This window comes from Rana temporaria, chromosome 1 (assembly GCF_905171775.1).
Source record: "Rana temporaria chromosome 1, aRanTem1.1, whole genome shotgun sequence".
Lineage (NCBI taxonomy): Eukaryota > Metazoa > Chordata > Amphibia > Anura > Ranidae > Rana > Rana temporaria.
This window is the reverse complement of record NC_053489.1, coordinates 613,751,596-613,778,079: the sequence shown is the minus strand read 5'-3', so window position 1 is coordinate 613,778,079 and position 26,484 is coordinate 613,751,596. Positions and strand designations below refer to the sequence as shown.

The 26,484-nt window shown below is 45.7% G+C and overlaps 1 protein-coding gene across 1 annotated transcript in view; it reads left to right on the top strand.

The window, feature by feature from the left end:
- CTBP1 (C-terminal binding protein 1) overlaps nt 1-14,155 on the top strand; it is a 556,415-nt gene extending 542,260 nt beyond the window's left edge. The window contains exon 10 of the mRNA XM_040335258.1: nt 13,903-14,155. Within this exon, the coding sequence (XP_040191192.1) occupies nt 13,903-13,966 (64 nt within the window). The 3' untranslated portion in view covers nt 13,967-14,155. The remainder of the gene's footprint in view (nt 1-13,902) is intronic.
- The last annotated feature ends 12,329 nt before the right edge of the window (nt 14,156-26,484 follow it).

The following is a 26,484-nucleotide window of genomic DNA, read 5'->3' as shown; positions in this document are numbered from 1 at the left end:
TCAAACAAAAGACATTGGTGATCACTAGAACCCACATTTTCTCCCACCTGAACATCAGACAATCAATTCCGATTTGTTGGTACTGTGTCTAGAATATGATCACCTCGGGTTGGGCTTTTTATTTATTGTTTCAGAGAAACCCCATTCATTTCCTACATCACATTCCTGCTTCTGCTTGTAATAGCATTTTGAGAATTCCAGTTAATGTCGGACATGTTGATGTCACCCATAATTAAAACCTCTCCTCTCATAGCCATTTGAGTTACTGTATCTCATCAAGCAAGTTCTTATAATCTTCAGTCTGTTTTAGGGTTGCCACCTTTTCTTCAAGTCAAACCCAAACACTTTAGCGACGCATGGCATGGCACCCCAACCACAGTGCGATTTTGCCGCGATTGTCACAAATCGAGGAAAAATTGCATTAACAGAATTGTGGGATGCCTGTGACCCAAAAGAAGTTTTGCTTTGCAATTGCGGTGCCATTATCCCCATCCCCTCCTATTACAAATCTTCTTCCCCTACCAGCAAAAATCCTCCTCCCTCCAATACCCCCATGGCAGCCGACGGGGTATCACAGGGGCCCCAGCACACAGGGGGGCCCAGACAGCAGGGGGTTCGGAGTGGGGGGCAATTATAGAGGAGGGGAGGTAATTACAGAGATGGGGGGCAAATAGAGGAAGGGGGTGCAAATACAGAGGAGGGGGGGTAATTACAGAGATAGGGGGGCAAATAGAGGAAGGGGGTGCAAATACAGAGGAGGGGGTGCAAATACAGAAATAAGGGGGCAATTAGAGGAGGGGGGATGAAAATACAAAGGAGGGTGCAAATACAGAGGAGTGGGGGAAACAGAGGAGGGGAGACAAATACAGAGGAGGCAAATACAGAGGAGGTGGGGGCAATTACAGAAACGGGGGTGAAAATACAGAGGAGGGGGGGCAAATACAGAGATAAGGGGACAATTAGAGAAAGGGGTGAAAATACAGAGGATGGGATAATTACAGAGGAGGGGGTGCAAATACAGAGGAGGTGGGTGCAAATACAGAAGAGGGGAGGCAAATACAGGAGAGGGGGGTGAAAATACAGAAGAGGGGCAATACAGAGGAGGGGGGCAATTACAGAATAGGGGGGTGAAAATACAGAGATGGGGAATACAGAAGAGGGGGGTTAAAATAGAGAAGGGGGGATACAGAATAGGGGGGCAATTACAGAAAAGGGGGGTGAAAATACAGAAGAGGGGGGCAAATACAAAAAAGGGGGGTGAAAATAGAGTAGGGGGGAATACAGAATAGCGGGGCAATTACAGAATAGGGGGGTGCATATACAGAGGAGGGGGGAATACAGAGGAGGGGAGGCAAATACAGAAGAGGGGGGTGAAAATACAGAGGAGGGGGCAATTACAGAATAGGGGGGTGAAAATACAGAGGAGGGGGGAATACAGAGGAGTATTTACTGGGAATGAAGCACTTACTGGGAATGATGACACACATTTCCAAGGAGCATTAGCGTGCTGAGGAGCAGAGGGAGATGATGTCTGAATTCTTGGTGATTCTGAAGGCAGATTTCGTGGGACCGCATAGCAACAGGCATTTCCAGGTGAGTAAAAAATGTTTGTTTATTTATAATTTTTTTTAGGTCTAATGAGCACAATAATGAAAAAAAATATTTGGGATGGAAACTGCCTGTCGCCTCTCTCTCCTTTGATTGGTCTGTAACTGCTCCCCCCACCCGCCGCTCTGATCCCCCTGCTGTCCGGGTCCCCCTCTATGCTGGGGCTTAAAAGAAGGCCCCATGGTACTGTCAGCTGGAAATGGTGTCCGGGTGTGAGGCAGAGGGAAACCCGGGCACAGCCTCCTATAACCCGTACTGTCCGGGTAAAAACCAGACAGGTGGCAACCCTAGTCTGTCCTGGGGGTCTGTACTGTATATTGCATCAATTCTAAGGGAAGATCCCTCTTTGGTTGGAAGGCAGACCTTATACAATATGAGTGCCATTATCACAGGGAATTTTCTTCCCGGTGTATTTCCAAAGATGGAAATGAGGTACATCGCTAAACAAATTGAGCTTCCAACTCTTCCCCCACGCGATCCAAAGTAAAAAAATAAACTTTTGCCTGCATTTCCTTCAAGTGGTTGAATATAATTCCTCAGATTGATTCTTTGTTTACTCTGCTCTTCACTCCTACTTTGCGTTCAGCTGATAAACTAAAATAATCCAAGACGGCTTTACAGCGGAATAAAGAACACGCTGACGCACTTGAGGAAACCGGTCTTAAAATGTCAGCTAGACCGAGTAACTTTTATGAAGGTCATGGTGGTTTTTATGTGTTTGCCGTAAACTGGCCTGTTTTATTAACCATCTAATATAAGCACTCTTCCCTTATTGGCGATGAGTAACGATCGAGTGACAGAACTCCCAGCCACTCTGCCAGTATAAATTTACTTCTGCTGCAACACACAGATAGTTTGTGAACTGTGACTGCATTACTTACTTTATTCCTCATATCTAAGTACAGCAATTTAGCTCTACCGCCATAGATCACCTTGGGGATTTTTTTTTATATATATATTCTGTAGAGATTTCTTTTCAAGCATTCCAATAATAAGACTGCGGTTTTGATAATGCAGGAATCATGCCATGCTTCTGCCAAGTAATGACCCAATTTAGAAACAGTGACATTATTTGAAAATTGGCTCATGCAGCAGGTAGCTGAGTGTACAGGAAAGAATATTAACAAAAGCTATCAGAATAGGCCCGAGGGTGCCAGGGGGCAATTGTCCTGATCTACAAAGGCTATTATAACATCCTCTTCAACCAGAGCTGATTCATAGCTTGTTACTACATTGATACAATAGGTGTTTCCTCTATGCTTTTTAGGCAAGAAAAACAAGGTGTATCGGTGTTAACTAATGGTAAAAACTTAGGTAAAAAGTACATGCAACTTAAGTTGCCCATAGACAATAGATGAACGTTTCCAATCTGCCGGATTGGAAGTCATTCTAGTGTAGTGTTGAGCAGAATACGCCATATTCGATTTCGAGATATATCACGAATATATATTCGAGAAATATTCGCTAAAATCGAATATTCGTGATATTTTATCGAAATGAAATGTTTGCGAAATTTCGCTATTGCGAATGTGAAAATAATTGCGAAATTTCGACAACTGCGGTAGGAGCACTCTGATTGGCTCAGAATATTCGTGATATTTTATCGAAATTTCGCAAAATGCGAATGCGATATTTATTGCGGAATTTCGACAACTACGGTAGGAGCACTCTGATTGGCTCAGAATATTCGTGATATTTTATCGAAATTTCGCAAAATGCGAATGCGATATTTATTGCGGAATTTCGACAACTGCGGTAGGAGCCCTCTGATTGGCTCAGAATATTCGTGATATTTTATCGAAATTTTGCAAAATGCGAATGCGATATTTATTGCGGAATTTCGACAACTGCGGTAGGAGCCCTCTGATTGGCTCAGAATATTCGTGATATTTTATCGAAATTTCGCAAAATGCGAATGCGATATTTATTGCGGAATTTCGACAACTGCGGTAGGAGCACTCTGATTGGCTCTGATGCAAAAGAAGGGCGGAGAAAATAATCGCGCGATATTCCGATTGCCGAATAATCGCATTGCGATTTTTCGGCAAGATAAAATGATTGCTTCAGCTACGTCGATGGAGATCTCTAGGATGTGATCTGTTCTAAAAATAAAATTGATAACATTTGAATATTCGGAATAGCGAATATTCACCGCGAAATTCGAAATATATCGCGAATACTCGAATATGCCATATTCGAGCCGAATATTCGCAATACGAATATTCGTGAGCAACACTATTCTAGTGTGTGAGGCTCCTGACACTGGCCCAGATTCAAGAAGCAATTGCATCTGCGTAACCATAGTTACGCAGCGCAATTGCTTACTTGCGCCAGCGTTTCGAATGCTCCTGATTCAGGAACCTCGTTACGCCGACGGCAGCCTAAGATATGACTAGCATAAGGCTCTTATGCCAGTCATATCGTAGGCTGCATTCTTACGATGGCTGCTAGGGGGCGTTCCCATAGTGGTCAGCGTATAGTATGCAAATTGCATACTAACGCCAATTCACAACCCTACACGAGCCCTGCGTACGCAGTTTACGTAATTTGCGTACGTCAGTTTTTGCGTAAGGCTGCCCCTGCTATTAGCAGGGGCAGCCAATGCTACGTATACCTGTCGTTCCCGCGTCGCGTTTTTGAAAAATTACGTTGTTTGCGTAAGTGGTTCGTGGATGGCGCTGGACGCCATTCACGTTCACTTTGAAGCAAATGACGTCCTTGCGACGTCATTTACCGCAATGCACGTCGGGAAAGTTTCCCGACGGAGCATGCGCACTACGCTCGGCACGGGAACGCGCCTAATTTAAATGATCCACACCCCCTACGTGATCATTTAAATTATGCGCCCTTACGCCGGGCAGTATTCCGCCGAAGCGCACACGCAATTTACGGAGCTACTGCAACGTGAATCAAGCGTAGCGCAGGAAATTTACGAAGGCGCAGTGTTAAAACGGTACACTGCGCCTCCGTAAGAAAGGAGCAAGTCGTACCTGAATCTGGGCCACTGTCAGCCAAGACTTCTGTGAAACTAAGATCGGACAAGTAAGAAAACAATGTATGATCAATATTACTTTTCCACAGATAAGTCAGTGCTGAACATGTAGGCAGCATGTTTCCTCTTGTCCATGGCTACCATTCCTTTTAAGGGGCCCAGTAGCCTGGCATGGATGCCTATAATACCAGCTCATTTACACTACCATGTTTTTTCAGAGCCTGTGCCAATCACTCTGAGGCCCCATACACACGTCCGAGGAACTGTTCAGTCCGAGGAACTGTTCTGTGTGAAGCCGCCGAGGATCTCGGCGAGCCAACTTTCCTCATTGAACAATGAGGAAATAGAGAACATGTTCTCTATTTGGCTCGACGAGGAACTCGTCAGCTTCCTCGGCCGAAAGTGTACACACGGCCGGGTTTCTCGGCAGAATTCAGCTCCGATCGAGTTTCTGGCTGAATTCTGCCGAGAAACTCGGTCGTGTGTACGGGGCCTTAGGCATGCGTCTTGGCCAGTCCATATGTTGCGCAGAAGGCATGGAAGGAGAACCAAAAGCATACTGGCAACTACTAATCAAGCGGATCTATATTCTAACTAATTATACCATCCTAGAGTTGGCCTGTAGGGGTGCACCCATTTAGTGGATAAGAAAATATGTGTAATTTCTTTGTGCTTTCAAACCAAAATTGACTCTATAAAGCTGTAGACACCTTTCAGGTGTAGAGTCTAGTGAGCTTCTACGTAAAATGAAAGGGACATTTTGTCATTTTGGAGCCACCCACCAAAATAAGACATTACTCATCAGACTTGTGGCTGATACCTTAGATGTAGAGAATTTCGAACCAGAAATTACTCTGTAAGCACTGAAGACCAGGGCAACACCTTTCTTGGAAAGTCCCATGGATAGCCTAGTGGACTTCTACGTAAAATGAAACAGAAAACGCCACACTCGTCTTTTTGGAACCACCCACAGAAAAAGGACATTGCTCATCAGATTTGTGGCTGATTTCTTGTTTGAACAGAATTTGAAACCAGAAATGACTCTAAATGCTGAAGATCTGTAAGGCCCAATTCCTGGACAATGAAAGATCCCAAAGGGCGCTATGTGAGGTAAAACTTGGTAACATCACACACATCTCTCTTCCGAGCCTAGATCATTCTAATGCCGCGTACACACGACCATTTTTAATGGTCTAGAAAAGACAAATTTTTTTTCAACCCGATTCTTGTTAAGCGTGCCTTGCCTACACACGATCGTGAAAAAAAAAATGCTCGAGCAAAGCGCGGTGACGTACAACACGTACAACGGCACTATCTGGCACTGATGTACTTAATCAATGCTTAATTTTTATATCAAACCATGAGCTTGGACTTCACTACAACTAGAAATATCATTCACAGAGTTAAACAGTTTAAAGTTAAAATGCTATTGGCAGCAGTCAGTTGACCATGTACAGTGGATATAAAAAGTCTACGCACCCCTGTTAAAAGGTTTCTGTGATGTAAAAAAAATGTGACAAAGATAAATCATTTCAGAACTTTTTCCACTTTTAATGGGACCTATGAACTGTACAACTCAATACTGAAAATACTCAATACTCAAAACAAACTGAAATCTTTTAGGTGGAGGTAAGTAAAAATAATCTAAAATAATATGGTTGCATACGTGTGCACACCCTTAAACTAATACTTTGTTGAAGCACCTTTGGATTTTTTTTACAGCACTCAGTCTTTTTGGGTATGAGTCTATCAGCATGGCACATCTTGACATGGCAATATTTGCTCACTCTTCTTTACAAAAACACTCCAAATATGTCAGATTGCGAGGGCTTCTTCTGTGTACAGCCCTCTTCAGATCACCCCACAGTTCACTCGGATCCAGATCTGCCCTCTAGCTAGCAGTGTTTCTCAACTCCAGTCCTCAAGGCGTCCCAACAGGTCTTGTTTTCAGGCTTTCCATTATTTTGCACAGGTGATTTGATCAGTTTCACTGCCTTAGTAATTACCAAAGCTTTTTCATCTGAGGGAAATCCTGAAAACTTGATCTGTTGGGGCACCTTGAGGACTGGAGTTGAGAAACACTGCCTGATGCCCCGTACACACGATCGAGTTTCCCGACGCGAAAACTCAGAGTAGAGCTTTTGGCCGGGAATCCTGGCCTAGTGTATGCTCCTCGCAGTTTTTCCAATGGCAAAACTGCCCAAAAAACGCCGGATAAAAAAAGAGAACCTGCTCTTTTTTCCCCCTGGAAAATGGCTGTTTTTCGGCAGTTTTCCTGTGGGGAAAAACACGATGGAGCATACACACGGTCGGGATTCCTGGGGAAAAGCTCTCATTTGAGTTTTTTCAACGGGAAAACCGAACGTGTGTATGGGGGGAAAAGTAGAGAGCAGGTTCTTGGTTTTCCCCTCGGGATTTCCATTGGACCTTTTGCCGTCGAAAATTCCGGTCGTGTGTACAGGGCATTCGACCATTCAGAGTAAAAATCATTAAACACTACTGTCTGAATTATGTTCTTTTAGTGCCCTTTCACACTTTAGCGGACTGTATTACCGCATTTTCATCTGTCCGTTTGCGGATGAAAACGGGACATACATGGGTCCCTATGTGATTACGGGTGTCAGCGGATGAACATCCGCTGACACCCGTAATTTGTCCGCCTCCGCAAAGATCCGCATTTGCAGACGGAAGAAATACTATTTTTCTTCCGTCTGCCGGATCGGATGAACACGGACATACGGTCCGTGTTCGTCCGATCCCCCATAGGGGAGAGCGGAGGAAACACAGGGCGGTCCCTGCACAGTGTGCGGGGACCGCCCTGTCAACTGCCAGCTCAGCTGGGATTTTACAGAGGATCCCCGCTGAGCAAAGCGGACACACGGAACGGATCATTACTGATCCGCTCCGTGTGAAAGGGCCCTTAGACAGTTTTCTATCCATTTACAAATTGATCATTCCAAGCCTGTAGACTTTACCTTACACATGAGCCGTGTGTGGGGAACTGTGTCAAATGCTTTTGTAAAATCCAAGTATACCATGTCCACCGCCACCCCTCTGTCCGAGGTTTTACTTACCACTTCATAAAAAGAAATCAGGTTTGTTTGACAACTTCTGTCTTTTATTATCCCATGCTGTCTGTTGCTTAAAATATATTTTTTTTCAGCAAGAACTCGTCTATGTGGTCTTTTATTAAACTCTCCAATATCTTCCCGGTTATAGAAGTTAAACAAACAGGTCTATAGTTACTTGGTAAAGACTTTGATCCCTTTTTAAATATGGGCACCACATTGGCTCTATGCCAATCCAGTGGTACTATTCCTATCATTAACAAGTCCCTAAAAATTAGAAACAAAGGCTTTGAAATTACAGAGCTCAATTATTTTATTCTTTTAGGATCTGTGGGTGGATGCCATCTGGTCCAGGTGCTTTATCCATCCTTTTTCTGTTATATTCGTTGTAACAAATAAATAATGATAGTGTACCTTCATTTTTAAAAAATTTTTAAAGCCTCTTTTCCTATTATTTATAACTTTTTTAACTTAGGTTGTGAGCCACATAGGTTTTATTCTTAGCCTTTTAAACTTATTGCCCATGGGAATATGCTTTGCAGTGAGTTCACCCTTCAGTTTTTCTAAAGAATTCCCATTTCTGTTCTGTGTTCATCAATGCTAATATTCCCTCCCAGTCTAAAGCCTCGTACACACAACCGGTTTTCTCTGCAAAACCCAGCAAGAAAACTGCTGGCAGAGCTTTCTTGCCGAGTAAACCGTTCGTGTGTACGAGGCGTTCAGGTTTCTCGTCTGGAAATCTGGCCAGAATCTCGTCGATAAAAATAAAGATCCTGCTCTCTATTTTCTCGTCGAGATTCTTGTCGGCCTGTTTCCCGATGAGAAACCCGAGAGTGTGTATACTTACCTGTCGCCGGGGAAACCCGCACATGCTCGAAATGACTTTGATGCATGCGCAGTAGCTTCCACGGCATAGGTAGGGTGAAGCAAGATGGCGGCGACGACATCGAATGTGACGAGCGCATGATCGTCGTACGCGATGACGTCACCACATTCTTGCCTTTCAAGAGAACCGCGGTTCTTTTGAAAGGACTGTGTGTACACTCGGGGAGCAAGAGATTCTTGCCAAGAATCTCGTCAGAAAAAACAACGTTTTTTCCCTGATGAGATTCTGGCCCGTGTGTGCGAGGCTTAAGTCCTGGAGAGCAGCCCTCATTCTTAGAAAATTTGCTCTCTTAAAGTTAAGTGTTTATCAGCGCAGCCCCCCATGGATGCCCACACTGGACCACTGGGGATGCCGCCAGGACCACCAGGGATAACAGCCAAATATGGATGAGCAGGTATGGCCTCCAGGGATGCCAGTCAGTGCCCTAAAAGATGCCAATCAGTGCCCACGAATGGTGCCAGTCAGTTCCCACTGTTAATTCCTGCCAGATGTCTCCCTGCCAGTGATGCCCAGCAGTGCCACCCATCAGTGTCCATCTATGCCAACCTATTAGTGCCTATCCGTACCACCTATTAGTGCCACCCATAAGTAATCATCAGTGCCGCCTATGAGTGCCCACCAATGCCACCTATGAGTGCCCATCAGTGCTGCATACCATTGACACCTATCAGTGCCCATCAGTGTCACCTCATTGGTGCCACCTCAATAGTGCCAACTTATCAGTGCCCATCAGTGAAGGAGAAAACTTATTTACAAAATGTTATAACAAACAAAAAAAAAACAATTTTTCGAAATTTTTGCTGAGCAAAAAATAAAAACCCCAGCAGTGATCAAATACCCCCAAAAGAAAGCGCTATTTGTGGGAACAAAATGATAAAATTGTTTGGGTACAGTGTAGCATGACAGCACAATTGTCATTTAAATTGCTACAGCGCTGAAAGCTGAAAATTGACCTGGGCAGGAAGGGGGTGTAAGTGCCTAGTATTGAAGTGGTTAAAGATTGCTCACATTACGCATTATAATGCTGGGTACAGGTATAGCAAAAGCAAGTGGCCAAAGTGGGTAAATTAAATAAAAAAAATGTAATGCAGTGTGCAATCAACAAAACTCATATAAACTCTAAGGCCTAGTACACACGAGAGGATTTTTAGGATAAGTCCTCTGGCGGATTTTGATCTCATGGTTGTACTAACCATGAGATCAAAATCCCTGCGGAATTCCGTCCGCGGTGACGTGTCGCGCCGTCGCCGCGATGAAGACGCGGCGACGTGCGCGACGCTGTGATATAAGGACTTCCACGCATGCGTCGAATCATTACAACGCATGCGGGGGATGGATTCGGACAGATTGATCCAGTGAGTCTGTACAGACCAGCGGATCAATCCGTTGGACTGGATTCCAGCGGATAGATTTCTTAGCATGTTAAGAAATTTTTATCCGCTGGAAATCCATCCCCGGGGGAAAAAATCAGCAGAAAAATATCCGCTGGATCGTACACACCAGGGGATCTATCCGCTGAAACCGGTCCGCGGATCAATTCCAGCGGATCGATCCTCTCGTGTGTACGGGGCTTAAGGTGCAAAAATTCCAATTACTGATGTGTACCACATCTAATGAAGCACTACAAGTGCAAAAAATCCTGTAAGAAAATGTATCCAAGATGTGAAAACGTAAATAATATACCAATTATATAAAATAACAAAGCCAAATACAAATAATTCATTCCTTGAGTGGCTTTAAAAGTGCTTTGTGCAAATATATCCTTGTATGCAGCTTTTCAAAGTGACTTGTGCAGATATCCAAAGTGACTTCTGCATACACTTTATCACAGCTTTCGTGCAGAAATTCAGGTGACACTCGTGCTCCCCCTTTGGTTCCACACTCACCAGATCTCTGCACTCCTGTAGGGGTGCAGAGATCTTGCAGAGATCTGGTGAGTGTAGAACCGAAGGGGGAGCACGAGTGTCACCTCACTTACTGCACGGAAGCTGTGATAAAGTGTATGTAGAAGTCACTTTAAATATCTGCCACACTTACAGACTTTCTCTAGTAAGACAATTTTAAATGTACAGTAATCTAGAGATAATGCATCCAAGGAAAGGAAATATGCAGATGTATTGTGGTATTGATTCTCGTAAACATGGCAAAACAGTTATATACAAAGACCATGTGTACAATTGAAAATTATAATAATAACAATTGTTTTGGTAATGGTGATTTCTAGGGTTGTCCCGATACCACTTTTTTGAGACCGAGTACAAGTACCAATACTTTTTTTCAAGTACTCGCCGATACCGATTACCAATACTTTTTTTTAATGTCATGTGACAGTATTTTTTTTTTTACAATTTTTCTTACATTTTTTTTCATTCTGAAAAGGTAGGAGCCAGGTTTAGCGGCTCCTAACTCCGCTCTCCATCCTGACAAATTGAGGGGGGAGAGAGAGGACAGCTCGGAACACGGGGGAAAGAGAGGACAGCACGGAACACGAGGGGGGGGAAAGAGAGCACAGCACGGAACACGGGGGGGGGGGGAAGAGGACAGCACAGAACACGGGGGAAAGGGAGGACAGCACGGAACACGGGGGGAAAGGGAGGACAGCACGGAACACGGGGGGAAAGAGAGCACAGCACGGAACACAGGGAAAGAGAGCACAGCACGCAACACGGGGGAAAGGGGAAAGACAGCATGGAGCACGGGGGAAAGACTTGCAACTCCCCTGCCTGCCCAGGTATCGGCTGAGGCATCGGAGCATTTCCCCCGAGTACAAGTACTCTGGAAAATGCTTGGTATCGGTACCGATACTAGTATTGGTATCGGGACTTCCCTAGTGATTTCCGTTCACTTCCTGTTGTACACAACAGGAAGTGGGTAGATGTGAGGGAAATCCAATGTGAGGGAAATCCCCTCTTGGATACAGGGGTGGTCCATCCCTTAAGGGTGCACGGGCGCCACCTCCCCTATCCATTGCCGCCGACACCCCCTATACATGCGTCTGGCCTCTTTCAGGGGCCCTAGATTCCAATGCGGGGTGGTGGGTGTTTTCTTGAAGCACCTGATTAGAGGCAGAAGGTCTAATGAGCTTCAAAATCGGGTGGGCCGCCATCTGTGTCTCCCACGGGGATAACCGGGGGGTTGCTGTTTCGGATAACCGGCTGTCCGTCTCCCATGGGGGGGGGGGATTGTGAGTGTTGGTTGTGCTGCCCCCCCATCAAAATAGTGAGCACTTTAGAATTTAGGATTTACCTCTAACTTTCATTCCCATTGCCATTGATCAGGACAAATAGAGAGGGTGATTTTAATGGGGACACAGACGGTGATAAAAACCTGAAAGGTGTTCTAATCCCTCTCCATTACATCCAAATTAAAAGGAAGGTATTGTTCTTTAGTTATTTGTACAGACAAATTGATCGAAATGCCATATTTCTTGAGACTACTTCTTATGCTTGTGGCTTGCCTTAGACGTAGATCAACCATAAATACTAATCTGATAGCACACACATCATATCCTGACTGCATGGAGGAAATCTGACTCCAAGATAGGCCACTTCGGATAAATCTGTAAGAGCTTTAGCACTTGTATATCTTGTGAATGGGGGTCAGTCACAGCCTTTCTTTATGTACAAATTACAGTGATAAATACGATTTTGCTTGCCAACTTTCCTCCCAGACAATTTAACTGATGCTACGTTGGCCATATGTCCGCCGTCTGATACTGACGGGTATATCTCAGCAAGTCTCTAGTAAACAGAACCGGCAATAATAACCGCAGTGTGCCATCAGACAGGTCTGATATGAGTGGGAGGATGGAAAAGAAGCCACTTCATGCCAGGAAAGAGGCAGAGACCACTTCTCCATAGTGGCTGTCTCCCATTGTATAATGCCGCGTACACACGATCGAAAATTCCGACAAGAAAAGTGCGATGCGGACTTTTGCTGTCGGAATTTCCGCTCGTTGTACGTCACCGCGTTCTTGACGGTCGGAACTTCCGACAAGATTTGTGTGACCGTGTGTATGCAACACAAGTTTGAGCCAACATTCCGTCAGAAAAAATCCACTGTATTCTTGTCGAAATTTCAGATCCTGTGAACGCGGCATTAGTGTTTCCTGGCACCTAGCCATGTTTATGCTGACATGGATAGGTGCTAAAAAAAATAAGGAAAAATTACAATAGCTAGCAGTACAGTTTTCTGATATTGTAACCTCTATTCCATACAGTCTGGTGCACCTTCCATTTCTTAAAACCGTGGTTCTAAACGTTTTTTGGGGTCAAGACCCCTGAAAAAGAAGTGGAACACCTCTGCACTCTTCATCCACACCTCACTTCTGTAGCCCCTGCACCACTCTTCTTCTACTCAACGCTGACCCCTCATCTACAGTTCATCTCTGTTACCCCAGCACCCCTTATCCACTGCTTAGCTCTGCACCCCTGCACTACTCTTCTACCACTCAATCCTGAACCCTAATCCACAGTTTATGTCCAGTTCCCCAGCACCCCTCATGTACAGCTCACCTCTGCACCCCTAATCCACATTTCATCTTTGCCTCCCCTCCGCTCTTCTTCCACAGCTCACCTCTGGACCCTCATCCTTAGCTTACCTTTGCACCCTTTATTTACAATCCATCTCTGTTCCCTCAGCACCCCTCATCCACAGCTCATCTCTGCACCCCTAATCCACATTTCATATTTGCCCCCCCCCCTCCGCTCTTCTTCCACAGCTCACCTCTGCACCCCTAATCCACATTTCATCTTTGCCCCCCCTCCGCTTTTCTTCCACAGCTCACCTCTGGACCCTCATCCTTAGCTTACCTTTGCACCCTTTATTTACAATCCATCTCTGTTCCCTCAGCACCCCTCATCCACAGCTCATCTCTGCACCAATAATCAACTGCTCCCCTCTGCAGTCTGCACCCCTAATCCCCTTTTTATCTTTGCACCCCCTTCCCTCCCTTCATCCACAGAGCACCTCTGCAGCTGTTCTCCACAGCACACCCTTTCACCCTTCATCCGCAGATCATCCCTGCACCCCTAATCAGCTGCTCAATTCTGCACCCCTCATTCACAGTTCATCTCTGCTCACCCAACACCCTTCGTCCAGAGCTCACCTCTGCATCTCCTGCACCCTAGTCTTTCCTTGCCCTTTTAGATGCACCTCATGTTGTGTTTTCACAACATGGCCACTGTTGTCACCAAAAGATAGGACATTTTTTTTATAAATGACCAGAATATAAAAATAATTGTAATGCTTATAGGAGGGAGTGTTGGAAAAAATATTGAAGGGGTTGTGTAGCTAAAATTTAAAATGTCATAAAAGATTTGCTTTACAATTTTTTTTATCTTTTTCAGCCGCAGCCTACATGCACCTATTCCAGTATCGGATTTATGGCAGTATCAGTGGTGGACTATGTGATGTGCGTTAGCATGGCCACTAGGGGGCAAGTGACAAGGTGACAACACAGGAGCACATTTGAGAGACAGTTATCCCCCAATAACAGGAAGTGCCCAAGGATTTCTGTGACAGGATCGCCAACTATTCTTTTTGAAAGCTGTTTATTAACCAAAGATTGACAAGGAATTTATGTAAACTGATATTAAAGGCATAGTTTTTTTTATTACAAACATGTTATACTTACCTGCTCTGTGCACAATGGTTTTGCACAGAGCAGCCCCATTCCTCTTCTTCTCGGGTCCCCCCACTGGTGCTCCTGGTTTCTCCCCCTTGACTAGTGCCTCCAATAGCAATTCGCTTGCTATGGGGGCACTGGTGCCTGCTCGCTCTATGCGTCCATAAGACACATAGGGGTTGATTTACTAAAGGCAAGTAGACTGTGCACTTTGCAAAGCACAGTTTCTCCAGAGCTTAGTAAATGAGCAAAAACTGAGTTGACTTCCATCATCCAATTATGTGCAAACAAAAATTATGTTTTTTAAAAAAAATCCTTGCATTTGATTGGGTATTCTTTGCAAAGTGAAGATTTACCTCATTGACTAAGCTCCTGAGCAACTACACTTGCAGAGTGCACAGTCTATTTGCCTTTAGTAAATCAACCCCGCAGAGCTGTGGCTCTCCCCCGCTCTCTCGTCATTGGCTCACTGTCTGTTAACACCAGTGGAAGCCAATGTTTCCCACTGCTTTATTTCAGACAATGAATAGAGAGAGATCTGGGACATCTAAGGCTCCTGTGCACATCACTGGATCGAGAGGGGGCTTAGGACGGTAAGTATTAGGGGGGAGCTGCATACAGAATATTTTTTAACTTCATGCATAGAATGCATGAAGGTAAAAAACTTTCAGCCTTTATAACCACTTTAAAGCGGAGGTTCCGCGGGTAGTGGAATTTTTCTTAATATGTGCAATGCTTAGTAATAAAGATTGCAATCTACCACTCACCTGCTAGCCGCTTGTACGTCTATCCATGTATTTTCCGTCAGAAATAAGAACTTTTAAAAACTAATCCTGGGCTTTTTCATTTTGCTTGTGGGCACTGTGAAGCCCACAAGCAAAGACTTCCTGGATTCCGTGTCACGTGACACTCGAGCTAGTGCGAGAATACGGCTGGCTATTTCTGATGGTCTCCTTTGAGTCTGGAAACGTCACTCCCAGGAGACATTGCACACAGCTCCCATAATGCCTTGAGGCGTCGGGGAAAAAGATCGACACGCCCACTCCCGCAGGGAACAAGACCCGGAAGTGTAGCTAAATGCAACTGAATTAAGGTAATGGTAGAGACCTGGAAAAAAAAACCACAGCGGTTTAGACATGTATTAAGGCTGCAGTTCAGATAAATAGAATGTTCATTTTGAGGGTGAACCTCCGCTTTAACATGGTAAAGATTATGTGGCACTTTAGTTTTTGGGGTTAGGTCTACGTTAGCATGTGTGTTTCAGTCATTCTCCATAACTTATCAGTTGTGCTGCTTCTAAAGGCAATGTTACACTAAAGAACACTGAAAAGATAATACATAAACCCCCCCCTTAGGGCATCATGTTTTTTAGAAAAACATTTACAAATGACTTAGGCCCCTTTCAGACTGGGGCGGGAGCTGCGGTGGCGGTATAACGCTGCTAAAAATAGCGGCGCTATACCGCCGGGATTTCCGCAGGAATCAGCCGCTAGCGGTGTGGTATTAACCCCTGCTAGCGGCCGATAAAGGGTTAATACCGCCCGCAATGCGCCTGTGAAAGCCCTCGGGCTTTCACATTGAGTCTGCAGTGAAGGAGTTTTTCAGGCGGGATAGCAGCGCTATTTTTAGCGCTGTACCGCCTGAAAAACTCCTCAATGCAGACTCAATGTGAAAGCCCGAGGGCTTTCACACTGAGGCGATGCGCTGGCGGGAGACAAAAAATCTCCTGTCAGCAGCATCTTTGGAGCGGTGAGAGGAGTGGCATGTATACCGCTCCTTCCCATTGAAAACAATGGGAAACTGCGGCAATACCGCCCGCAATGCGCCTTTATAGAGGCGCATTGCGGGCGGTATTAACCCTTTATCGGCCGCTAGCGGGGGTTAATACCGCACCGCTAGCGGCTGATTCCCGCGGCAATCCCGGCGGTATAGCGCCGCTATTTTTATACCGCCACCGCGGCTCCCGTCCCAGTCTGAAAGGGGCCTTAGTTTGCCAAGTTTTCGAAGCGCTTTCTACATCGCTGGCATCATGCTGATATTGATTGACAGATAAAATCACAACTTACAATTTTGTATTCCATCTGTCATAACGCTGAAGTTCTCCTTTTAAAGAGACTTCTGAATTCTGTCAAATACAGGAAATGTAGCGTGGATTTGAAATTTCATTTCATTAATCTGCATCATCTTTGGTGACAAGTGTCTCATTTCCAGACTTCTTGTAGAATCGGAATTGGGAGAAATATTTTTTTTATCCTTCCTATGAATATGTAATTTTGTGCCAAGTTTTTTTTTTCATGATGAAAAGCATCATTCCCTCAGTGGCGGGCGCTGTCTAGTATAATAAAAGGAAGTTTCTGTGTCATATTGTATTTTCAGCTGCTTATGTTAAACCAATCTCCATGTTTACAAGCAAGCCGGCGCTGTATATGTTGCAGCCAGATGGTATTTACTCTATAGCTCAGCGGTAAGTTGTAATAATTTAGCAGCTTATGAATCGCTACACATGATTTGTCAGAAGAGATTTGTGCCAAGTCTTGGAAAATAAATATATTCACTTTTTTTTCCAAATGCATTTTTTTTTTCCTTGAGCGCTAGTAGCTGCATTATATGGAAAATACAAGTCCTGTTTCTCTAATCCAATATTGGAGGTTGGTATACTTAAAGTACAAGAATTAATGGAATAGCTTGCATGAATTAAATGAATATACTGTATACCTTCTGAAATGAAAATGAACAAAGCATATCCTTCTATAGTGTGCAAATGCCTTGATCCAAAGCACCTAGTGTGATTTCTGTCTCCTCTCATTCCTGTGCTATCTGCATGAGTCACTTTTTATGCTCCGTACACACGAGCGGTTTTCATTTAGATGAAAAGAACGATCGTTTTCCCGACGGAATTCCTCTCAAGCCTGCCTTGCATACACAAGGCAGTGGCGGAATTACCAGGGTCGCAGCAGTCGCATTTGCGATTGGGCCCTTGATTTCCGCCACTGTAGGGGGGGCCTGCCGCCGCCCGGGAGATGGTACACTGACTGATTATTCAAGGGGCACGCCGCACACAGTCTCTGTACACACTCACGGGCACACTGCACAGGCTCCGCCCATCCTCGCCGCCCTCACTCACAGGCACAGTCCCCTCCCGCTCCGCCAATCCTCCCTGCCCGCACTGACACTCACGGGCACAATGCACAGTCCCCGCTCTGCCGATTCTCTCCTCCCAGGCACAAAAAAAAAGTCTCCGCCCATCCTCTACGCCGCTCCGTCCATCCTCCCTACCCACTCCATCCATCCTCTCTGCCCGCACTCATGGGTTCTCACAGGTACCGTCCAAGCAAAACTTAGCGTGGAGGGGGAACCAAATCATCTGCGAGCGATCTGCAAGTGAGCCTCACTGATATTAATATCAACACTGCTACTGATTCCCCCTCACACAACCACTGCTGCCACTGATACCCCCCACCACCACTACTGATACCCCACCACTGCCACTGATACCCCCCACCACCACTACTGATACAACACCACTGCCACTGATATACCTCACCACTGCCACTGATACCCCCCACCACCACTACTGATACCCCACCACCACCACTACTGATAACCCACCACTACCACTTATACCCCCACCACCACTACTGATACCCCACCACTACCACTGATACCCCCACCACCACTACTGATACCCCACCACTGACACTGATACCCCCCACCACTGCCACTGATACCCCCCACCACCACTACTGATACCCCACCACCACCACTACTGATAACCCACCACTACCACTTATACACCACCACCGCCACTACTGATACCTCACCACTGACACCCCCCACCACTACTACTGATACCCCACCACTGCCACTTATACACCACCACCACCACTACTGATACCCCACCACTGCCACTTATACCCCACCACCGCCACTACTGATACCCCACCACTGCCATTAATACACCACCACCGCCACTACGGATACCCCACCACTGCCACTTATACACCACCACTGCCACTACTGATACCCCACCACTGCCACTACTGATACCCCACCACTGCCACTACTGATACCCCACCACTGCCACTGATACCCCACCACCGCCACTACTGATACCCCACCACTGCCACTTATACCCCACCACCGCCACTACTGATACCCCACCACTGCCACTTATACCCCACCACCGCCACCACTGATACCCCACCACTGCCACTTATACCCCACCAATACCAACACTGATACCCTAACACTGCCACTTATATCCCACCACTGCCACTGATTCCCTCCACACCACCACCATCACCACTAGAACTACTAATAACACCCCCACACCACCACCGATACACCCACACCACTACTGCTGCCACTGATCCACCCCCCCACAACACTGCTGCCACTGATCCCATCCAGCAACCACCATCCCTGCCACTGATCCCACCCCCCTTCCACTACCACTCATCCCAAGCCATCTTCCCCAACCACCACCCTCACCACTGATTCCATCCTCCCACCACCGCTGCCACTCATTTCATTCAATCCCCCCCTACCACTGATCCCACCCCCCCAACCACCTCCCTTGCCACTGATCCCATTCCCCCACCACCACTGACACTGATCCCATCTCTCCCTCACTGCTGCCACTCATCCTATCCCCCCCACCACCACTACTGCCACTGATCCCATCCCCCACCACCACCGCTGCCACTCATCCCAGGGGCATAACTACAGGGATCACAATAGCAATGGAGCACATGTTGCTTCTGTACACCTGGATGGGAGGCATAGAGAGGAACAAATCCCCTCAATTTTTCTTCTGCAGCCTCTAAAAGCCTGCTTTTTCTCCTCTCCCTTCCATAGGCATTTAGTGGCTGCAGGAGGAAAATGGAGGGGATTTGTTCCTCCATATGCTGCCCCCGCCGCCCCTCCTATCCAGGTCCTGCTGCCCCCGGGATCAGTGGGAAGGGCCCTGGCCAGAGGTTAGGGGGGCCCTGAAGGTTCTAGCTACGCCTCTGACACACGGTCACACAAAAGTCCGGTGAACTCTTGACTGCCAAGAACGCAGTGACATAAAAAACTACGATGAGCCGACAAAATAAAGTTCTATGCTTCCGAGCATGCGTAGAATTGTTTCCAAGCATGCATGTTTTTTTCCTGTCGGAAAAGCATACAGACGAACTGTTTTCCCGCTAGAATTTTTTCCTGATGGGAAAAAAGAGATCCTGCTCTCTCTTTTTTCTCGCAGTTTTCCTGTGGGAAAAAGTCTGATGGAGCATACACATGGTCGGCATTCCCAACGAAAAGCTCTTATCGATGTTTTTCAGACGGTAAAGCTGGTCGTGTGTACAGGGCAATACAGTCTATGCTGTTACCAAGCAATCCCAGGAGATGGACCGCCCCTCTCCAGCCCACAGAAGGTGATTGGCAGCCTCAACTGTGCATGTTTTCCTATAAGACTGTGTAGAGGGGGTGTGTGTCTATTCCCTCCACTCAGGTCTCAGAATACAATCAGCTCTCTGCTCTATGCTCTATGCTGTGTAATGTGTGACATTTCGGAGCTCCTGCTTCCTGGAGCTCCGAAATGATATGTAAATTCTGGACTTTTAATGGATGTAGAGGAGACAGGGCTACAGGTACAACTTATGTAGGAGGATTTGTTTAATCTCTGTGTATGTCTAGTCTAGTCACTTCACTGGGTATATGTAAGGAATTACAACCACTTTAAAAGGATAGTTCACCGTTACAAAAATCTGCATATGCAGGTAAGGGATGTTTGTAGATTGAAACAAATTGTGCAGCTCTGAATAAAGATGAATAACAGCCTTGCTATAGGTGTAGGCAATTTACATACCTTATGAAGCCTGAATGGAATACTCCCAGGATGTTGCTAAGTGAGGCCTAGTCATCACTTCTCACCTCCACCATCACAGGAGTGATCTCTTTCAAACCCCCTCACATAAAGTTGTGTGAAAAAGTATTTGCCCCTTTCTGATTTTTTTTTAATTATTTTAATATATTTTTTTTTTAAAAATGCATATTTGTCACACTTAAATGACTCAGATAATCAAACAAATGTTATTTTATTACAAATATAACACAAGTAAATACAAAAGGCAGTTTTTAAATGATGGTTTCATTTGTCAAGGCAAAAAAGCTGTCTTGCTTTATGTGAAAATGTAATTCCCCCTTAACCTAATAACGCGTTTGTGCACCCCTGGCGGCAACAACTGCAATCAAGTGTTTGCGATAACTGCCAATGAGTCTTTTTACATTTCCTTGGAGCAATTGTGGCCCACTCTTTGCAGAATTGTTTTAATTCAGCCACATTGGAGGGTTTTCCAGCATGAACGGCCACGATACAGAATCTAAATTGGATTTAAGACCGGGCTTTGACTAGGCCACTCTAAAACGTAACTTGCTTTGTTTAAACCATTTGGAGGTGGACTTGCTGTTGAGTTCCGGATCATTGTCCTGCTGCATAATCCAAGTGTGCTTGAGGTCACAAACTGATGGCTGTACATTCTCCTTTAGGATTTTCCGGTAGAGCTCCTAATTAATGGTTCCATCAATTATGGAAGGTCGCCCAGGTCCTGAAGCTGCAAAGCAGCCCCAGACCATGACGCTACCCCCACCATGTTCGACTGTTGGTATAATGTTTTTGTTATGAAATGCTGTATTCGTTTTATGTCAGATGTAACGGGACGCACACCTTCCAAAAAGTAACATTTTTTTTTGTCTCATCAGTCCACAGAATATTTGCCTAAGGCCAGGTTCACACCTATGGGAATTGAGTGCAGCTTAAACGGCATCCAATTCGCAGGACATTTCAAAATACATTGTTTTCAATGAGGCTAGTTCACATATGTGCGATGCATTCGCACTGCGCATTGCCTCCAAACCGTGTGCGTCTTTTAGGCGTCGCGGTGCGGCTCAGGTGCGAATTCAGGCCCATTATCTTCTATGGGTACGCATCTGAATTCGCAGATGTGTTCATTTCTCTTCAGTATTTGTCTCATTCAGCTCAATACACTTCCCCCCTCCCCCTCCCTCTCCCAGGTCTCCAAATTCGCACCTGATCTGCAGCTAAAACGCAGTTGATCTGCAGAACACCTTATAGAGAAATTCGCAAAGACAACGGAGCTCCAAAACGCAACGCACTAGTGTGATTCAGGCCTAAAAGTCTTGGGGATAATCGAGATGTTTTTTGGTAAATGTGAGAGCCGTTGTGTTCTTTTTGGTCAGCAGTGGCTTTGGCTCTCCAATGGATGCCATTTTTGTCCAGTCTCTTTCTTATTGTTGAATCATGAACACTGATTTTACCTGAGGCAAGTGAGGCCTGCAGTTCTTTAGACGTTATTCTGGGTTCTTTTAGGACTTCCTGGATGAGTTGTTGACATGCTCTTGGAGTAATTTTTATAGGCCGACCACTCCTGGGAAGGTTCACCACTGTTCCAAGTTATCTCCATTTGTGGATAATGGCTCTCCCCGTGGCTCACTGGAGTTCCGAAGCCTTAAAAAATGTATTTAAAACCCTTCCTATACCGATACATGTGCATTACTTTGTTTCTGATCTGTTCTTGAATATTTTTAGATTGTGGCATGATGTGTGGCTTTTTGTGATCTGTTAGCGTGCTTCACTTTGTCAGACAGCTTTTATGTAGGCCCCTTTCACACTGGGGAGGGAGGTGCGGTGATGGTAAAGCACAGTATTTGTATTGCGGCGGTATTTGGCCGCTAGCGGTGCGGTTTTACCCCCCTGCTAGTGGCCAAAAAAGGGTTAATACCGCCCGCAAGGCACCTCTGCAGAGGCGCATTGCTGGCAGTATAGTCGCGGTTTCCCATGGCTTTCAATGGGAAGGAGCGGTAAAGATGCGACTACTGTAGCTCGCCCCCTCCAAGGGAGGGGGCCAGCACGACACTCCACACCAGGGAGAAAGCCTTGCATTACTGTGTGGAGTTACAGTCAGAAGAACAGGAAGTGAGGATTTCTCAGAAGAAATAAGGACATTTATAAGCAAAATGGAAGGATGAGGTAAGTGAAGGAGGACTGCACTAAGGTAAAGGAAGCTATTTAGGAAAAAAAAATTGTACCTTTACAACCCCTTTAAGTGTGAGAAATATGCAAAAAAATAAAAAAAATTAGGGGGGGGGGGGGGCGGCAAATACTTTTTTACACAACTGAACTCTTTCTCTGCCCTGATGCAGTAGCTCTGTAGGGCAAAATCGCGGGTGCGCGGTATACGCCGATACCCACGCCGAGTTTGAATACTGCGCCGACATATACCGAGCGCAGTACATTCGTGTATTGTCAGGGCAGTCTCGGCTCCTCCCGCGCTGACGTCCTGGATGTACAGGACGTCAGCGTGAGAGTAGCCGAGCATTGCCGACAATCCACAAGTGTACTGCGCTCTGTTTATGTCGGCGCAGTATTCAAACTCGGCGCGGGAAACGAGCGGGGAGGACGCGAGGACGCCGCAGACGGACGCCGGACCCGACGAAGAGGACACCCGAAGCCGCAGACATACGCCGGACCCGACGAGGCCGCCGCGCAAGACACCAAAACTGTAAGTACAAAACAACTTTTTTCCACAGGAATTCGGGGCAACTTTAGGGGTGCGTGCTATACGCGGGAGCGCGCTATACCCCGATAAATACGGTATGTAAATGGCCTACACCTATAGCAAGAGCTTTATTCGACTTTAGTCAGAGCTGCGCAGTTTGTTTCTCTCTACAGATGCCCCTTATCTGCATAGGCAGATTTGTGGTAAAGGTGCACTTTACTTTTCTTTAACCACTTGCCCTCCGGGAAGGTTTACTAGGGCATTTTTTGCGATATGGCACTGCGTTATTTTAACTGACAATTGTGCGGCTGTGCGATGCTGTACACAAATAAAATTTGTGTCCTTTTTTTCCCCACAAATAGAGCTTTCTTTTGGTGGTATTTGATCGCATTTATTTTTTGCATTATAAACAAAAAAGGCAGATCATTTTGAAAAAAATATATACATTTTTTACTTTCTGCTATAAAACACATCCAATACAAATGGAAAAATGTAATTTCTTCATCAATTTAGGTCAATATGTATTCTGCTACATATTTTTGGTAAAATAAAATCACAATAATTTGTTTTACTAGTAATGCCAGCAATCAGCAACTTATAGTGGGACCGCGTCATTACGGCGGACAAATTGGACACTAACTGACATTTTTTTGGGGACCAGTGACACCAATACAGTGATCAGTGCTAAAAATAGGCACTGTCACTGGCTGGGAAGGGGTTAACATCGGGGGTGATCAAAGGGTTACATTTGTCTCTAGGGAGTGATTACTGTGTGGGGATGCGTTTTTGCTGTGAGAAGGCATCGATTTGTGTTCCTGCTTAGCAGAAACACCAGATCTCTTCCTTCCCTACTAACTGAACAGCGATCTGCCTTGTTTACATAGGGAGACTGCCGTTCTCCGCCTCTCCTGAATGATCGCAGAGTGCCAGCAGACATCGAGTCCGCCAAACCCACTGTGTCCCCAGACCTGGAAGTGCAGAATCATGTACTTGTATGTGATTCTGTGCCGAAGAGCCGCCGCCCCACAGTAAATGTACATGGGATGGTCGGCAAGAGGTTAAAATAAAACTAAAGGCAAAACCTTATTTTTTTTTTTTTCATTTTGGAAAGGGTGAGGTTATAACCCTTGCCATTTTTTTTTCTTTTTTTGCCATGTGCATCCTATTGGGGATATTTCTCTTCTCCTCCTGTCCCATAGCCAAACAGGAAGTGAGAGGAAATTCCTCCAAAGTAAGTTGTCACTAGTTGTAGCTTTTACCTCGAAGGAGCCGCTGATGAATGGCTATGGTCGACAACGACCCTTCTGGCAATGCCACACTCTCTGACACAAGGCTGAAAAAGGATTGATTTGGGCTATACACCCAACAAGGCAACATTGACAAAAGAAAACTGCAACAGCAGTGTACCGTTACAAGGAACAAGATATTTGTACAATACAACAAGCAACATTGCTGACTGGATCACCAGATGAAAATAGGAGCAGAAAAGCCTTAAAAAAGAAAACTAATGCAGCCATCACGTCTAAGAATTAGTAATCTACAATATAATAAATGTTTGCTTTTGTTTTTAATATTGGTTTAAAGCTGCATTTCAGGCACATGAATAAATATAAGTGTTATATATGTAGCAGGTGCCCTGCATATTCCACAGCCTCGCCAAGCTGGCCAAGATTCTTCTTTGAGGGAGTAAGTGCCTGTCAGCAGCTGCAGTGGAATTTCCCCCCTTCTAATCTTCTTTTTGTCTGGAGACACACACAGAGACACATAGAGCTGCTCACTTTGCACCCTCCCCTGTGTCCATATTGGCAGGGGGAAGAGAGACATATATAGGATTAATTACAGGAGCCAATCAGAAGGACTTTAACAAGCAACACAGCTTTCTATGGACATAGAACTACAAGAGCCAGCCTGTTCTGGGGGCAAAGAAACTAGAGACTCCATCTTGCTGATCTGAGGAGATGTTCAGTTAACACGAGGCAGGAGAAGGAACTGGACTTAAGGGAGAGGTGCGCTCTCCCAGGTCAGTCCACTGCAATGATTCAGGCATCCACAGCCGGTCGGGGAGGGGGGTCCCAGGTGCATATCCAGACTTCATCGACGGTGTGAAGCGCTCCGGTGTGAGGTGACCCGTTGGGTCACTAGAAGGGCAGGCCTGTTCCAGGATGTTCGTTTGGGCCTTGACCACAGGACCGTGAGTCTGGATCTACCAGGTGCCTGGACTGATGGTCATCTCAGTCTCTCAGCGAGCTGCTGAGACGTCCGCTCCCCGCCCTGTCACAGCCTAGCTCCCCAGTGAGCGTGGAGGAGCAGAGCAGAGCAGGAGAGCTGCTGATTGACAGGCAGCAGCTCTCTGCTCGGGAATCCAAGAGAACGAGCCATCTGCGGTTTTCGATGGCTCAGTTCTCAGTGCAGAGACGCCGTGGGACAGGTAAGTGTAATGGGGGGGAAAAAAGCCAAATCCATACTTAATTTTTAATCTTGGTTATTGCTCTCCAGTTGATTACTTGAATAAATATGTAGTGGGTCTCTCGTTTCTTCTGCAATCCCGCCAAGAAAGCCACCGCGATGTACACAGGTTTTCCAGCCTGAAAGAGGGAGAGAGCTGCCTGTCATGTCTGCATGGTCTTTTCCACCCCTCCTTCCCTTCTCCCTGTCTCACTTACTGAATCAAATGTAATATGAGCTGACTTACATAGAGCTGCTGTTCACTTTGCAGCCTCCTCTATGTCCCTATTGGCAGGAGGAAGAAAGCCAATTAAAGGAACAGTTACAGAAGCCAATCAGAGAGACGTTAACAAGCTACAGGAAGCAGCTGCAAAGAACTCTGGAATATGAAGTTCCCAGACAGCTTGGCTCCAGAACCTTGTATAGTGACAGAAACTACCAAGACCAGCATTCTCTGTTGACAAGAAAGTAAAAGACTTAATTTGATTCCTAACGAGATTCTCAGTCACCATGAGGCAGTGAAAGAGATCAGACCTAAAGAAAAGATGCTGTCTCTCAGATGATCTCCACTTGCGATTCAGGCCTCCACCGCAAGTCAGGACTTCCAGCCTGAGAGAGGGGGTTTCCAGGTGCATATCGAGGCACACCTGCACCGAGGGTGAAACTTTCCAGTGTTAGGTGACTAGTTGGGTCACCAGGAAAGCCTGCTGTTCCAGGACATTTTGTTTGGGCCTTCACCACAAGATTGGTTCTTCCACAGAAATATTGCAGTAAAGACAATTTCTGTGTTTTATCATAAAGTGTGTGTTTCTCATTGGTCATTGCACTTACACTATTGCCAGGTGTGCCCGAGGGGGCTGAGGCTGTTATTAGGGTTGAGAAGTAGAGTAACGGACTGAACAAACAAAAGCAGCTCCTTCGGGGGTGTGGCTACATATATACTGCTACTGTCTGTTACTTTTCCACAGAAATATTGCAGTAAAGACAATTTCTGTGTTTTATCATACATGTGTGTTTCTCATTGGTCATTGCACTTACACTATTGCCAGGTGTGACAAGAGAGGCAGAGTACGCAATAACATATTTAAGCGACTGCTACTGGGGGGTAGCGCAATATATATGTAGCACTACCCACGAAGGAGCTGCTATTTTTGGGTGGCATGTTACCTTTATCATCTCGCTGTCCAGGGTGAAAGGAGAGTCTGATGAATTTCAATGTCCACACAAGGCACTTCTTTTTCCAAGATTTATTTGCAGAACTTCAGTAGAAAATAAGTAAAAGAGGTGGAAGGGTAGGTAGG